The sequence below is a fragment of the Ammospiza nelsoni genome, chromosome 6, assembly GCF_027579445.1.
Source record: "Ammospiza nelsoni isolate bAmmNel1 chromosome 6, bAmmNel1.pri, whole genome shotgun sequence".
NCBI lineage: Eukaryota > Metazoa > Chordata > Aves > Passeriformes > Passerellidae > Ammospiza > Ammospiza nelsoni.
In genome coordinates, this window is record NC_080638.1 from 53,724,219 (window position 1) to 53,739,777 (window position 15,559).

At 42.6% G+C, this 15,559-nt stretch overlaps 1 protein-coding gene across 1 annotated transcript in view; it reads left to right on the forward strand.

Moving 5' to 3' along the window:
* Positions 1-2,727: 2,727 nt before the first annotated feature.
* DYNC1H1 (dynein cytoplasmic 1 heavy chain 1) overlaps positions 2,728-15,559 on the forward strand; it is a 44,415-nt gene continuing 31,583 nt past the window's right edge. Inside the window, exons 1-19 of the mRNA XM_059475353.1 lie at positions 2,728-2,998; positions 5,364-5,451; positions 6,053-6,226; positions 6,453-6,708; positions 7,635-7,821; positions 7,991-8,262; positions 8,371-8,598; positions 9,071-10,147; positions 10,471-10,650; positions 11,573-11,722; positions 11,993-12,139; positions 12,286-12,426; positions 12,559-12,735; positions 12,848-12,958; positions 13,041-13,160; positions 13,388-13,627; positions 14,135-14,290; positions 14,657-14,770; positions 15,386-15,496. Of these exons, the coding sequence (XP_059331336.1) occupies positions 2,728-2,998; positions 5,364-5,451; positions 6,053-6,226; positions 6,453-6,708; positions 7,635-7,821; positions 7,991-8,262; positions 8,371-8,598; positions 9,071-10,147; positions 10,471-10,650; positions 11,573-11,722; positions 11,993-12,139; positions 12,286-12,426; positions 12,559-12,735; positions 12,848-12,958; positions 13,041-13,160; positions 13,388-13,627; positions 14,135-14,290; positions 14,657-14,770; positions 15,386-15,496 (4,200 nt within the window). The remainder of the gene's footprint in view (positions 2,999-5,363; positions 5,452-6,052; positions 6,227-6,452; positions 6,709-7,634; positions 7,822-7,990; positions 8,263-8,370; positions 8,599-9,070; positions 10,148-10,470; positions 10,651-11,572; positions 11,723-11,992; positions 12,140-12,285; positions 12,427-12,558; positions 12,736-12,847; positions 12,959-13,040; positions 13,161-13,387; positions 13,628-14,134; positions 14,291-14,656; positions 14,771-15,385; positions 15,497-15,559) is intronic.

Consider the following 15,559-nt stretch of genomic DNA (forward strand, 5'->3'; position numbering starts at 1 on the left):
CTGGCTTTTAGTTGCAAGTGGCCTAACACTTGATATCAGAATTCAAGACTTGATATCAGAATTCAAGACTTCCTCAATTTGATGAGGATTTCTGATTTTAAAACCTACAGTAAGATGAGACTTGTTGAGGATTTTTGACCCTACTTTTTCTGCAAGTCAGCAGCAATATATATAAATATTTACTTGGAAATTAAAATTTCCTATCCCTGTCCTGCTTTCTTCTACTTACTTCCTTATTTTCCTTATTTGCACTTTTTCCTGGCAACAGTTTTACAGCAGTGAGATATTGTATCTTGCATTGTAAGCTACAGAAATTCTGTGACAGTTTGGCATGGCAGAGACTGCTCCAGAAGAATGAACCTGCCTGTACTTGGAATCATTGCTTGAGCTCACCTCCAAAGAGATGCCAAGTTACACTTGAGATGTATCTAGGTTGCTTAAGAATATTATCAACACCCTTCTAATCAACATCTCCACATCCAGAATGTGAATTTAACCTGTGGGTTTGGGGTGCTTGGCCTGTGCTGGTGTTTACTGTGTGGATGTAAGAAGTAGCTAATTCTCCCTGCATTGGAAAGCTGTCAGCCAAGACAGGATAGCCTGGGTGGAATTCAGACAGCTATGCAAAGTTAGCACTTTTTTCATACAAAACACAATCCTGGAACAACCTGAATGTAGAAAAATTACAAGGTGTGGACAAACTAGACTTCAGAAAATTGAAATAGGTGAGTGTTGTATTAAACACTGTCTCAGTAACCATTCTATGAACAGAGCATTCAGAGATGTATCTACCAGTATTTTTCTTCATCAAAAAATTACCTTGGTGGGAGGGGGTGTGTGCTAAATAGGTTTGATCATCAAAAAACAATCACCTCTGTTCGTTTTGGTTCTTGCAGTTGAAACTTAGTTGCTGAACAAATAATTTTTCTTCCAGACAGGAATGTTTGAGATTTTTATTACTTAAGAAATCTGTTTTTTCAAAGGTAAACTGGACTCAAAAATGCTCTAGGAGCCTCCTGAACATGGCATGCTTTTTCCCTTGGTAGAATAGAGGAGCTGGGATATATGGGTGGGCTTTGCAGATTTCTAGTGTCCTAGCTGGACATAAACACTTTAATTCTGAGTTACACTTGTGTAGAGGCTTACAGATCAGGTCTTCCTTTGCTAGGCAGGATATTCTACCACAGCTTCCTTATTTCTTGGGCAGTACATCTGAACAGATCCTGGCAGTGGGGGTCTGTGCATTTCCCTGTGTATCTATTGAAATGCATGGGAGGTTCAGATGCAGTTTTGTATAGTTGTCTTGCTTTTCTTTTGGGGACAACCCAAAGAAAACCCATTCCCTTTTCTACTTCCCTATGAGCAAAAGCTGGAGTTTCAGTCTGTGGGTCACCCACCATCCCTGGTGTACTTTTGGGGAGTCAGTGGAATTGCTTTGGGACTTCACAGCCCCCTCCCCTCTCCCAGACACCTCCAAACGGCAGCCAGGACTGGGGGACTTATTTGGGCCAGGAGGAACAGGATGGTCCATCTCAGCAGCAGTGAGTTAAACTCATCTGATACCTCCAGCAGTCAAACATACATTGAGATGTGGCAGCTGTAACAGATGTTTAAGAATTTTAAAAATTAAATTCTTTCATTTTTAATAAAATCCCCTTTCTCACTGAAGTACTCTTTGTCCCTGTCTCCTTTTACGTCCTTTGCTTTTGGGAAGCAGTTTCACCAAAGACTAGGATTAATGGTTTGGGTGCCAGATTGATTAAACAGTAATTAGTACAGCTGGCTGGCTGGGCATGTAAAGCATCAGAGATACTTCACTGAAGAGGCCTTGCAGTTGGCCTGCTGCTTTCTTCACGGGAATATGTCATTTTCGCTACCTGACCTAATGGCTTCTGGCCTAATTTTTCACATGAAATAATCACTATTTACCTTTGGACAAACGAGCCTCGGGCCTGCTTTATCTTCTGGGTAAGGAGGCAACAGCAACAGGACACTTCTCCCGGGTGCTGCTGCCAGCCTGTGGAGGGGAGGCTGCTGCATTCCCCTTTTCCCTCACAACCTGCCCTCTCCTTCCAGAATAAACCACTGTGGAAGGAATAAAACCCTTGTGGAAGGGTTCCTGTGGGAAACTTTTCACTAGCTGAAAGGAGCTTATAAGAAAGACACAGAGGAGCTTTTTACAAAAACATGTAGTGACAGAACAAGGGGAATGGATTCAGACTGAAAGAGAGTAGGTTTAGATTAGCTATTTAGGAGGACGTTCTTTACAGTGAGGATGGCGAAGCACTGAAACGGGTTGCCCAGAGAAGCTGTGGGCGCCCATCCCTGACAGTGCTCTAGGCCGTGTTGGATGGGGCCCTGAGCCGCCTGGTCTAGTACAAGGTGGTGCTGCCTATGGTAGGCGTGCTGGAACCGTGATTTTTAAGGTCTCTCCCAAGATAAACCGCTCCATGATTTTTAAGGTCTCTCCCAAGACAACCCGCTCCATGCTTCTACGAATAGGCGGCGGCGGGGAGCGGCCGCTGCCCGGGCGGGGCGGGGCGGGGCGGGGCGGGGCGGGGCGGGGCGGGGCGGGGCGGGGCGGGGCGGGGCGGAGCGGGCCCGCCCGCCCGTCCCAGGCTCCCCCGCGGTGCGGCCGGGCGGGGCTGGCGGCGCGGCGGGCGGGCTCAGCCGGGGCGCGGCCGGGCGGGCGGAGCGCGGTGCCGGCCGGTGTCCCTCTGCCTCGGCATGTCCGACTCCGGCGGCGGCGGGGGCGGCGGCCCCGGCGGCGAGGAAGGCGGCATGGAGGTGTCCGGCTCGGCTGTGCAGAACGTGGCCGACGTGTCGGTGCTGCAGAAGCACCTGCGCAAGCTGGTGCCGCTGCTGCTGGAGGATGGCGGCGAGGCGCCGGCGGCGCTGGAAGCGGCGCTTGAGGAGAAGGGCGCCGTGGAGCATATGCGCAAGTTCCTCTCCGACCCGCAGGTCCACACGGTGCTGGTGGAGCGCTCCACACTCAAAGGTGAGGCGGGAGCGGAGCCGCCGCGGTGGCAAAATGGCCGCTGCCGGCCGCGGCCGCCGCCCTGCCGCGGGTGGGAGGGGCGCGCCTCCGCCGCGGCCCCGCTGCGCGCTCCGCCTCAGCGCGGCCCCGGCCGGGAGGCGCCGCGCCGGGCACCGTGGCTTCGCTGTCGGGCTCGGGCGGTGGCGGCACAGCCTGGGCTGCGGGCGGGTCCCGCTGGCCGCCGCCCGGCCTCCCCCACCGCCTTTGTTCCGCGGTCCGGGCCCAGGCGGATGGGCTGCGGGCTCGGTGTGGGCTCAGATCCGGGCGTGCTGCGGCCGCGGCCGGCCCTGCTTGGAAAGGCACCGAAAATGCTTTGTCAGCCGGCCGTGGCAGCGCTCCTGAGGCAGCCAGGCTGCTCGGGAAGTGACCTCCTGGGCGAGGCAGAGAGCCGCTGTGAAACAGAGCGAGAGCGCCAAAACCCCGGATAAAGGCAAAAAAATAACCAAGCCTGAATCGACCTGTAAAAAGCGTTGTTTCATGGTTAAATAGGGAGGTCCTGTAATTGACAAAGGAAGATGTGGGCCTTGCCCTGTCTTTGTTTCGTTATCGAAGCCTGGTGGCCGTGGTGCTTGCGCTCAGAAGCGCATCAAATTCTGCATGAAATACTACAGCCAAGCTGAGGCTGTGGCTGGAGTGTCTTTGTTACTCATGTGCTGCTGTAACTGTTAATTTCGAAAATGACTTGTCAACAAATCTGTTGCTAAATAGGATCTTAGTGTCACAGAATGCAGCCTAACGTGCAGTGACAAAATGCAGCAAGGTTTCATCAATAATGCAGGCTTTTACTGTTAAACAAGCCCCTCCAGTCCGTAAATGGCTACCTGCCTGCCAGGGTGAGCTTGCAAAATTCTATTACAATTCTGAATCCCTACTCCTAGTATGCTGGTGGTTCTGTTCCTGTATATGTCAAATCCTAATAAAATCATATTTCATATTGTGCTATTTAACATATCAATAAGAAGAGAAACAATTTAACGTCCTGATGTATGCCCTGCAGTTGCTGCACACAGAGAGGAACATCAAGAAGGTTCTTTCATTCACTGTCTATTAATTGTAAACTTCAGATGTTGCTTAAAAATACCCCATCATTGTTTATTTTTTGCCTAAATCCAGATCACCCTCCTCTTTCCCCTTCCAAAGTTTGAGATGTCTTTTCCAATGGGGTAATTTTCTCAAAGAGAACAAAAGAACAGCTGTCTTTATGAATTCATGATACAGTGTTAAATAAGGTTTAAAGAAAACCATTTAATATTAATGCAGATGATTCCTGCATTTTTGCTATGATCATGAGAATGGTTATCCCTAGTTAAGGTTGGAAATAATATTGTGGTGATCAGTTATCTCCAGGCTCATGGCATAGGTATTCTTATATATGTATGCATACAAAGAAATTGAGAGACTCATTACATGTTAAAAGCCAAATACTAATTTATGATGCACAGATGCCATTTCTGTCCATGTCTTCTGGTTTAATAGCAGTTACTTGGGAGTGGATTTTGTGAATGACAGCCAGGTGTAGCAGATCTGAAATCTCCAGCAGCATATGGAAAGCTCTGACACTGTTAAAAACTGTTGTTATTGAAGCTTGTCCATGGATTGCATTGCATGAAGTAGATTATTGATTACAAGTACAATAAAACAGAAGCCTTATTTCTGCACAATGAAAGCTGCATTCTGGATTCACCATCTCCCCAGCCTGCAAGGGACAGAGCAGGGCAGAGTCTGCTGTAAAGTGTCCAGCCAGAGTGTGTCCCCCAGCCGGGAGTGACCTTCTGCACTGGAATCACTGCATTGCAGCACGGCTGCCTGCATCCTCAGCAATTACATCAGCTGTGATGCACTGAGTACTTCCCACGGCTTGGCTTTTTGTTCTGCCAAGACATTTTTGTTGTTGTTGTTCAGAGACTTAATTTCCAAATAATTTTCAAAGTAAATGTCTGAAAATGCAAAGCCACCTTTGGAAGAAAAAAGCAGCTGTTTAATGTTCTCACTGAAGAATAGTTGTCCTGGCAACATACCTCTGAAATAAATGCACATTCTGTATTGCAGATTTCTCTCTCATATAACTCTTCTGTGACTTATAATTCACTTACTGTAATGCTTTATTATTTTTATAGCAAGCTAAATCTTAATGGAGTTTTGTTTAAAGACAATGAACCCATTCTGCATCTGAGACATATTGCAAAGCTACATTTGACCTAATTTAGTTAATTAAGTTGGTGTGGAGCTTAAAGGTTAGGAAGTAGTCTGATAACAACAGAAGGTGGTTGAGAAGGAGTGGCAGATGTGTTAGAAATTATTTCTTACATACAATATTTTTTTGCAGAGGATGTGGGAGATGAAGGAGAAGAGGAAAAAGAGTTCATTTCCTACAGTATCAGCACTGACATTCATTATGGAATAAAGTCAAACAGGTGAATTAGTAAAATAGATCTTAACATTTCTACTCTATGTATGTAAAACTTGTATAAGCAAATTTACTTGCTTTACCTACAAATTTACCTTCGGTTTGCCTATTGCTTTCAGGCAGTTTCTTTATCCAAGCTTGCCAAGGCAGAGGCTCTGATAAAAAAAGGGTGTATCATGAGGCTGAAAGGAGTGGACCTAGGACTTCTAGCTATGGGCTATTAATTTTGGCTTACATGCAGCTGTAACATACACAACTTGGGTTCAATATTCTTTGGTTATGTCTGGCTGTTACATATTTATTTACTATTTATGCCTCACGTTGAGGCATATTTGACTCTGAAACTTTGTAAAATGTGTTTGTCTTTAGTGTGCACCTATTTCAGAGTCCTTATTGATAACTCAGCTTGCTTATTGCTGAACTGTAAAGATGTATTTATTTGGAAGACTTGTATTCAAGTCTCTTAGAAGAAAGATTGTGAAGTGTGATGATACTTTTTAGATTTTACTTTTAGACTGCCATTTGGCTCCTAACCTTGCAGTCAGATTTAAGCTGTTGTCACTGAAGTGTCAGATGATTGGTCAGTAACTCTCTTCTCTGTTCCGTAGCCTGGCGTTCATTAAACGTACAGCAGTGATCGATGCTGACAAACCAGTGTCTTCCCAGCTCAGAGTGCTCACTCTCAGTGAGGATTCTCCATATGAAACACTGCACTCTTTCATTAGCAATGCTGTTGCTCCCTTCTTCAAGTCCTATATCCGAGAATCTGGCAAAGCAGACAGGTAATTCAGTAGAAATGCTGCATTTCTGTGCTAATGAACTGAAGTGTTTAATGATTAAAAAAAAATAACAAACAACAGTGACTCTTCAAGGTGAATCACATGAATTGTTTTAGGACATGGTTGGTATGATGCTGTTGCTGACACTGGGGAAGCAGTTCAGGTCTAAATGTGTTATGTATGGTTTTTTGGTTTGCCTTCTTACATGTAAACATCTGTGCTTTTTCAGGGATGGAGATAAGATGGCTCCTTCAGTTGAGAAAAAGATTGCAGAGCTTGAAATGGGCCTCTTGCATTTGCAACAGAATATTGAAATTCCAGAGATCAGTCTGCCCATCCATGCAACCATTACTAATGTTGCCAAGCAGTGTTATGAACGTGGAGAAAAACCAAAAGTTACAGATTTTGGTGAGAAGGCTGAGGATCCATTGTTCCTTAATCAGTTACAGTCTGGAGTCAACCGCTGGATTAGAGAAATACAAAAGGTATAGGACAGGGGGAAAAAAGCAACCAAGTAGTAAGAACTTCTGTGTAGTACTGTGTATCTTCTTCACACATTAACTGTTAAAATGCTGCTTGTGCAGGATGCTCTGAAGATCTCAGACCAGGTTTTTGAGTCACCAGGAACATGGGTCTAAATTAGGCTAAGTCTAGTCTAAAATTAGGCTGAGCCTAGTCTAAATTTGGAATCTAGTCTAAATTGTTTGACAAATAACCAAGAGTATGACTTTGTTTTACGTATTGTAATAGACTCAAGTAAATGGCAGTAATCCTGTGAATTTTGTAACTGTTCTTCAGATCTTTACAGACTGAACAGCAGATTGATACAGCAGATTGAGGAGCACATCTGATTTGGCCTGTTTTGTTATTTCCCCCTGGTGCATCCACAACCACAATGGTTGCTCCAGCCCTATCTCATAATCTCATACTTCCGCCTGTTACTTTTCAAAAGAACTTCTGTTCTGTTGGTGTTACTCAAAAGCAGCATCTGAGATACTAGTCTGGCTTTTTGCCTCTGTTGCACAAGAAACACCTATTGCTCATGGAACAGTGTTGTCTTTTCTTGCTTAAGAGCATAAAACATTTGTTATCTTGCCTGGCTCATCTGCCTTTAACCAGAATACAGACACTGCTCAGGAAAGCAGGCAGGTGACATTTTTAGGCTATGCTGAGGATTATTACATGAGGGTCCTAAAACCAACCTTTAGGATCTTTGGAATTACACTTTTCACATGTTGCATACAGTTCCTACACTTTTCAAAGAATGAGTGCCAGAACTGTCTGAGGTTGGGTTATTAAAACCTGGCAGTTGTTGCATGTTTCAATTATATTTAAGCAGGTTTTTACAGCTGAAGCATATAAATTAAATGCTTTTCTTTCTTCCTTTCTCTTTCTCTCCATTACCTTGCAGGTGACCAAATTAGATCGAGATCCTGCATCAGGCACTGCATTACAGGAGATAAGCTTCTGGTTAAATTTGGAAAGGGCTCTGTACCGCATTCAGGAAAAACGGGAAAGTCCAGAAGTTCTGCTGACTCTGGATATTCTGAAACATGGCAAACGTTTCCATGCTACTGTCAGCTTTGATACTGACACAGGTAAAGTATCTGTTCAATAACATTTCTCTCAAATGTCATACAGAACTGTTAAAAAACCTGAACATTGTGCTGCAAAGAGCAGTGCTGTTGCGAGGAACTTTGGACTGGTTACAGGTAGAGATTTTGGTCAATTAAATGAAAAGTTATATTCAAAATCTTTTCCATTTAGGTCTGAAACAAGCACTGGAAACTGTGAATGACTATAATCCACTGATGAAAGACTTTCCACTGAATGACTTGCTGTCTGCTACAGAGCTGGACAAAATCAGACAGGCCCTTGTTGCAATATTTACCCATTTGAGAAAAATCAGGAACACAAAGTACCCAATCCAAAGGGCATTGCGTTTAGTGGAGGCTATTTCAAGAGATCTGAGCTCGCAGCTGCTTAAAGTGTTGGGAACCAGAAAACTGATGCATGTGGCCTATGAAGAATTTGAAAAGGTATGTTATGGCTTTGTGATACTGGTTGCTGTATTTTTGTGTTGGACAGTGACTTTCAGGCAGGATTTAATTTGGGAGCTGAAGTTCCTTTTCTAAAACTTTTTTCAGGTAATGGTTGCGTGCTTTGAAGTATTCCAAACCTGGGATGATGAATATGAGAAGCTGCAAGTTCTGCTGAGGGATATCGTGAAGAGAAAAAGGGAGGAGAACCTGAAGATGGTGTGGCGCATCAATCCTGCTCACAGGAAACTCCAGAGTCGTCTTGATCAAATGAGGAAATTCAGGCGTCAGCATGAGCAGCTGAGAGCTGTCATTGTGAGAGTCCTGCGACCTCAGGTAATCTTGGTTGTTACAAAACAGAAAATCTGAGTGGCTTCTTCAGGAGTGTTACTGTTACTTGAAGTTACCAACACAAATGTAGTGTAACATTCAGTTTCCATGTTTAGTTTTGAACACTTGCTAATAGGCTTAGATTTAATTCTGACTTACATTGCATAATACATGCTTGTGTTAATAAACTCAGCAAGTCTAGACATAACACAGAGGAGATTAATAAATGTTTAAATCCTTGAACTTGGCTAAACCACAGTGGAAAATGAGATTATGCTGCACAGTAGTGGAAGTTTGCAAAGTAACTGTGCTGCCTTGTTCCTACTGGAAGTTAATTCTGAAGCATGACTGAAAGTTTGTTAAAAATTTATCACTGATTGGCTGGGGGTTTGTGCAATATTTTTTAGAACCAACTGCATTTTGCTATTTCAGGGAAATTTTGAGGTATCCAGCTCACTAAATTGTGATTCTAATATAGGTAACAGCTGTTGCCCAGCAAAATCAAGGCGAGGTACCTGAACCACAGGATATGAAAGTAGCAGAAGTCCTTTTTGATGCTGCAGATGCCAATGCAATTGAAGAAGTCAATCTTGCTTATGAGAATGTTAAGGAAGTAGATGGATTAGATGTTTCCAAAGAAGGTACAGAAGCCTGGGAGGCAGCAATGAAGCGCTATGATGAGAGAATTGACAGAGTTGAAACAAGGATAACAGCCCGTTTGAGGGACCAGCTCGGTACAGCGAAGAACGCCAATGAAATGTTCAGAATCTTCTCGCGCTTTAACGCCCTGTTTGTGAGACCTCACATTCGCGGCGCCATTCGTGAGTACCAAACACAGCTGATCCAGCGTGTGAAAGATGATATTGAGTCTCTTCATGACAAATTTAAAGTTCAATATCCACAGAGTCAGGCGTGTAAAATGAGTCACGTTCGTGACTTGCCTCCTGTGTCTGGGTCTATAATTTGGGCAAAACAGATCGACAGGCAGCTCACCGCTTACATGAAGCGTGTGGAGGATGTCCTTGGCAAAGGCTGGGAGAACCATGTGGAAGGTCAGAAGCTGAAGCAGGATGGAGATAGCTTTCGCATGAAGCTCAACACTCAGGAGATCTTTGATGACTGGGCAAGAAAAGTTCAGCAGCGCAACCTTGGCGTGTCTGGTCGCATTTTCACCATCGAAAGCACTCGTGTTCGAGGCCGAACTGGAAACGTCCTGAAACTGAAAGTCAACTTCCTTCCAGAAATAATTACACTTTCCAAAGAAGTCCGAAACCTGAAGTGGCTTGGTTTCCGTGTCCCACTAGCAATTGTCAACAAAGCTCACCAAGCAAACCAGCTCTATCCATTTGCTATTTCTCTCATTGAAAGTGTCCGCACATACGAGCGAACGTGTGAGAAGGTAGAAGAACGTAACACTATCTCACTGCTGGTCGCTGGCCTGAAGAAAGAGGTGCAGGCTTTGATTGCAGAAGGAATTGCACTCGTGTGGGAATCATACAAGCTTGATCCATACGTGCAGCGCTTGGCTGAGACTGTCTTCAGCTTCCAGGAAAAGGTTTGTGTTTTCTGTCAAAATCTGCAAAACTTTTACATTTATAATTCAGTAATGTGTGGTTATCCAAAAGTGTCATTGGATAGCTGAGAACCAGTTCTGCAGCTCTTGGTTTAAGTAGCTGATTGAGTCTGCACAAATTGGCCAACTGGATGGATCTTTTAATAGTGCTAAAATTGCTATTAGCAGTACTGTTTTCATTGATATTGCTAAAATTGATGGTTTGCTGCATCCAAATAAAGATACATGATTAACCATTACTGAATTATTGTTTCCTTGATCTAACCTGTCAAACTAAACATCTCATTTTTCCTAAACTGTCTTAGGTGGATGATCTGCTCATTATTGAAGAGAAGATAGACCTGGAAGTGAGATCATTGGAAACATGCATGTATGATCACAAGACTTTCTCTGAAATCTTGAACAGAGTTCAGAAAGCTGTGGATGATTTAAATCTTCATTCATACTCAAATTTGCCAATCTGGGTCAATAAGTTGGATATGGAGGTAAGTTTGAGATCAAGGAGTAGTATATGTTTAGAGGTAACATTTTATTCAGGTGCAAAATATATTTTGATTATTGTCTTCATAGTCCCCCAGGGAGACTTTTCTTTATAGTCACACCAGAGACTAAATTCTCATTCCCTGAAAATTTCAGTGCATTTTTGGTATGGAGAAGATACAAGACTGTGTTGGGGTTTTTTTAGAATTTTGCGATCAGTAATTCAAGGGGAGTTTGTCTTTTGAAGAAAAAAGTTTGATACAGTTTGACAGCCTAGAGGATGCTGGGGACCAAGGTAGATAAAGTGCAGTGGAAATGTGCTGTCCTGGTAGCAAAGACTTGTTGCCATCATATTGTTTGCTTCTGCCTTTTAAGTTTCAGGTTATTGGTCACTAGGCTAACTTCAATATGATTAAAATTCTTTAATGTAATTAAAGTCCATGAGGAGGAGAAGAAATTTTGAATTACATTCAGTGCAAATTTACCAAAACTCCTAAACCTCTTTAATTGTGGAATGGTTTGGGTTGGTAGAGACCTTAGAGATCATCTGGTTGCAGTCCCCATGCCATGGGCAGTGATGCCATTGATTTGGTAGCTGAAAGCCCCATCCAGCTTGGCCTGGAACACTTCCAGGGATGGGGCATCCATAACTTCTCTGGGCAACCTGTTCCAGTGCCTCACCACCCTAACACTAATCTAAACCTCCTTTCTTTCAATTTAAAGCCATTATTCCCTGTCTTACTGCTACAAATCCTAGTAAACAGTCCCTTCAATTCTTGTAAGCCCCTTCTGGTGCTGGAATGGCTTAGTAAAGGAGCATTTGGTTCTTTGAGGTGCTGTAGTGTGCCCATCAGAATATATTGATAGTGGGGATCTTCATGCAGTGAATATGCAGGTTTTTCCTCCAATGTGCCTCATTTTCTTTAGATTGAAAGAATCCTGGGTGTTCGTTTGCAAGCTGGACTGAGGGCCTGGACCCAGGTTCTTCTGGGACAAGCAGATGACAAAGCAGAAGTTGACATGGATACAGATGCTCCTCAAGTGAGCCATAAGCCTGGTGGTGAACCCAAGATCAAAGTAAGTTTTCCTGTGGGGTTTTTTTGCATTAGATTTTGTTGGTTGGTTGGTTGGTTTTTTTCTGTATTGTCAATTAACTAATGCAGAAATTATTTCTGAGGCCTGTATGGTAGATGACTATTTCTTCTTGCATTTGTTTTTGGAGAAATATTTTCCTCTTTCCATTTACGTGCAAGTTGATTTTTAAAAAATACTTCTTGAAGTCCAAAATTCTTGTCTATATGTAGCAGTATCTGCCAGTAAAATTGTGGTTTTTTACTATTTTTGCAGAACATTGTACATGAACTAAGAATAACCAACCAGGTGATCTACTTGAATCCACCAATTGAAGACTGTAGATACAAACTTTACCAAGAAATGTTTTCTTGGAAAATGGTAATCCTGTCGCTGCCAAGAATTCAAAGTCAGAGATACCAGGTAAGTGTAATGAAGCTGTATCTAAGTCAGAGCAATTGCTTTCACTTAGTAATTAGCTGTCCTCAATATATTAGTGTGTTGATCTAAAACCAAACCTGAGTGCCCTGGAAGTTTGTGTATATCACAAGTGTAACTGTGGTTCTTAGGTTGGAGTGCACTATGAGCTGTCTGAGGAAGAGAAGTTCTATCGTAATGCATTGACAAGGATGCCTGATGGCCCTGCAGCCCTGGAGGAGTCATACTCAGCTGTCATGGGAATTGTGACTGAAGTGGAGCAGTATGTCAAGGTAGGAGGCTGACAGGATATAGTGGAACAGCTAAAATTAACATGGACTCTCAGTTTTCCTGGGGGCTGGAGGGAAACAATTGTTTTGGAATATACTGGAGAAGTTCTGAACATTGTGAAATACCTCCATCAGGTTTGGCTGCAGTACCAGTGTCTGTGGGACATGCAGGCTGAAAATATATACAACCGTCTTGGAGAAGACCTGAATAAGTGGCAGGCCCTTTTGGTTCAGATAAGAAAGGCAAGAGGAACATTTGACAATGCAGAAACCAGAAAGGAATTTGGACCTGTTGTCATAGACTATGGCAAGGTGAGAAATCTTAATTATTTGTTGTGATAAATGCATTGAATTTCAGAAAAGGTGTATAACAGAAAATAGCAAGGGTGACAACTTACTGTTATGTAATATTATTCACTTGTAGGTACAATCAAAGGTGAACTTAAAGTATGACTCCTGGCATAAGGAGGTGCTCAGCAAATTTGGCCAAATGCTTGGTCAGAACATGACAGAGTTTCATTCACAAATTTCTAAGGTAAGAACAGTCTTAATTCCAGTTTTTCACTTTCAGATCAACTGTTGTAGAATGCTAAAACATTGATTTGTGCCCTTAACAGTCCCGTCAAGAGCTGGAGCAGCATTCTGTGGACACTGCTAGCACATCAGATGCCGTGACATTCATCACATACGTGCAGTCCTTGAAACGTAAAATCAAACAGTTTGAAAAGCAAGTTGAGGTATGTTTGTTGTCTTTTGTTAATGATTCTGACTTGTGGAATGTCAGGCTTAGCTCATAAAATGCAGCTTCATCATAAAATAATACTCAGGTCCTCTTAAGGACAGATTTTAAATTCGTATTCTGAAAAATCCTGTGAGCTCTATAGTGAGCATTTATTAAAGTGTGTTTATTTAGCCTTGCAGCTTAAATTTTGTATTTTTAACTTAAAACCACTGTGTCTTGTAGCTTTATCGCAATGGTCAGCGCTTGCTTGAGAAGCAAAGGTTCCAGTTCCCCTCCTCTTGGCTCTACATTGACAACATTGAAGGAGAATGGGGTGCCTTCAATGATATCATGCGGAGGAAGGATTCTGCCATTCAACAACAAGTAGCAAATCTGCAGATGAAAATAGTTCAAGAGGATCGTGCAGTGGAGAGCCGAACAACTGACTTGCTGACAGACTGGGAGAAAACAAAGCCTGTAACAGTAAGTAGTGATGGTTAATATTCAGTGAATGAGGTAGATTTTCTGCATTCAGTTTGTTTTTATGCTTTTTTTGCAAATTTTCATTTTAGGTGACAGTAAAAGTCTTTTTAAGCATTCTATAATAACTTATAATAAGTGTGTTGATTTTTGGCAATAGTTGGAGAGAGAAATTTACTCTTAAAACTTAGGCCTCTCTTAGGTGCAGAAAAGTAAATTGCTTCATTGACTAAGAGAGCTTTGTCTGAAACAAGTATATGTCAGAGATATGCATGTAGAAGGATTCAGAAGTAAGCTGCTTTTTGCCTTTTTTTTTTCTGGAGTACTTTTTAGTAAAGCCAAAAACTGCATGTAAAAATGAAATGGAACTTATTGTGGAATAATATGTTGTCTTATTATTTATATTTAGTCTCTACTAACAAACCAACATTTATATTTAGTCCCTACTTTTAACTTGCCTTCATCAGAGCTGTAGGATTGTTGGATTAATGTATCCTGTGCAAACTTTAGGGAAATCTGCGTCCAGAAGAGGCTCTTCAAGCTCTTACCATTTACGAAGGAAAATTCGGCAGGCTGAAGGATGACCGTGAGAAGTGTGCCAAGGCCAAGGAAGCTCTGGAACTCACAGACACTGGGCTGCTCAGTGGCAGTGAGGAGCGTGTCCAGGTACAACCTGCTCACACACCTTCCTGACAGTTTTGGATTAAAATGTTTCAGTTCCATCGTTTTCTCCCTCAGGAGAGTGACTCGTAGTGTGTGCTGTACCAATATCAGGGCACAGTCTCCACACTTACTCAGTTTTAGCCTTCAGAGCTTGTCTGTGATCTCTTCCTTGACTGTCTTATTCTTTTGAAACTGTTAACTGAGCTGAGATGGAAAATTTCATCTTGGTCACTTGCTCTTGCAGTTCTGTTGAGCTGGCAAATTATTCAAAGGTTTTTGATGGATTAGAAGTATGTTTAACTCACCCATGCTATTGACTTTGACGAAATTAGGAGTAACTGCTGATGTTTGATACATCCTTTATTACAGGTAGCCCTTGAAGAGCTGCAGGATCTCAAAGGTGTCTGGTCTGAACTCTCTAAGGTCTGGGAACAAATTGATCAAATGAAAGAACAACCCTGGGTCTCAGTACAGCCTCGCAAGGTACTTCACTTTGGTGTACATTAACAATATTACTGCTACAAGTATATGTAAATTAGGAATTAGACCTCTTGAGACAGACTTGCTCTATTGTCAGTCTAGATAATTTTCAGTGTTTAGGTACCTTTTTCAATATATTGTGAGCATGTTTCTTCTGAAAGTAAGATAAAAAATATTCACAGGATTGTCATAATTTAAGTAATCCTACAGGGAATTTATGCAGCTTCCATAGTTTGAGATTTGACTGCATCTGCAGAGAAGAAACTGCTGTTTTTAAATAGTCTGTTGGACCTCATTAGAGAAACTTCATTATACAGTTGGGTAAACAGCATTGATTTTAGTTCAGTGCTCAGGAGGTAAGGAGCAGAAAGAACACTAATCTATAAACTAACTGCCTGTGACAAGACTGCATCATGAATCTCAGTCAGACCAATAAAATTACATTCTCAGCTGTAGAGTAACCACATCTTGGGCAAACAAGGCTAACACTTGTAAATGCTGTCCTGTTGCTAATATCTCATTAGAGAGAGTTTTTTGTAACAAATGTATAGGTAATTTGTATGGTTATGTGCACAGGACTTGTAGAGAAAGGCTTCATTGCTTTTGTGTTACTGACAGCTTCGACAAAACTTGGATGGTCTGCTGAACCAGCTGAAAAACTTCCCTGCCCGTTTGCGACAGTACGCCTCCTATGAGTATGTCCAGAGACTTCTGAAGGGCTACATGAAGGTAAGTTGCCCACCTTTCTGAAATGCATGTGTTTTATATTCAAGTTCAAAGATGTAACTTGCT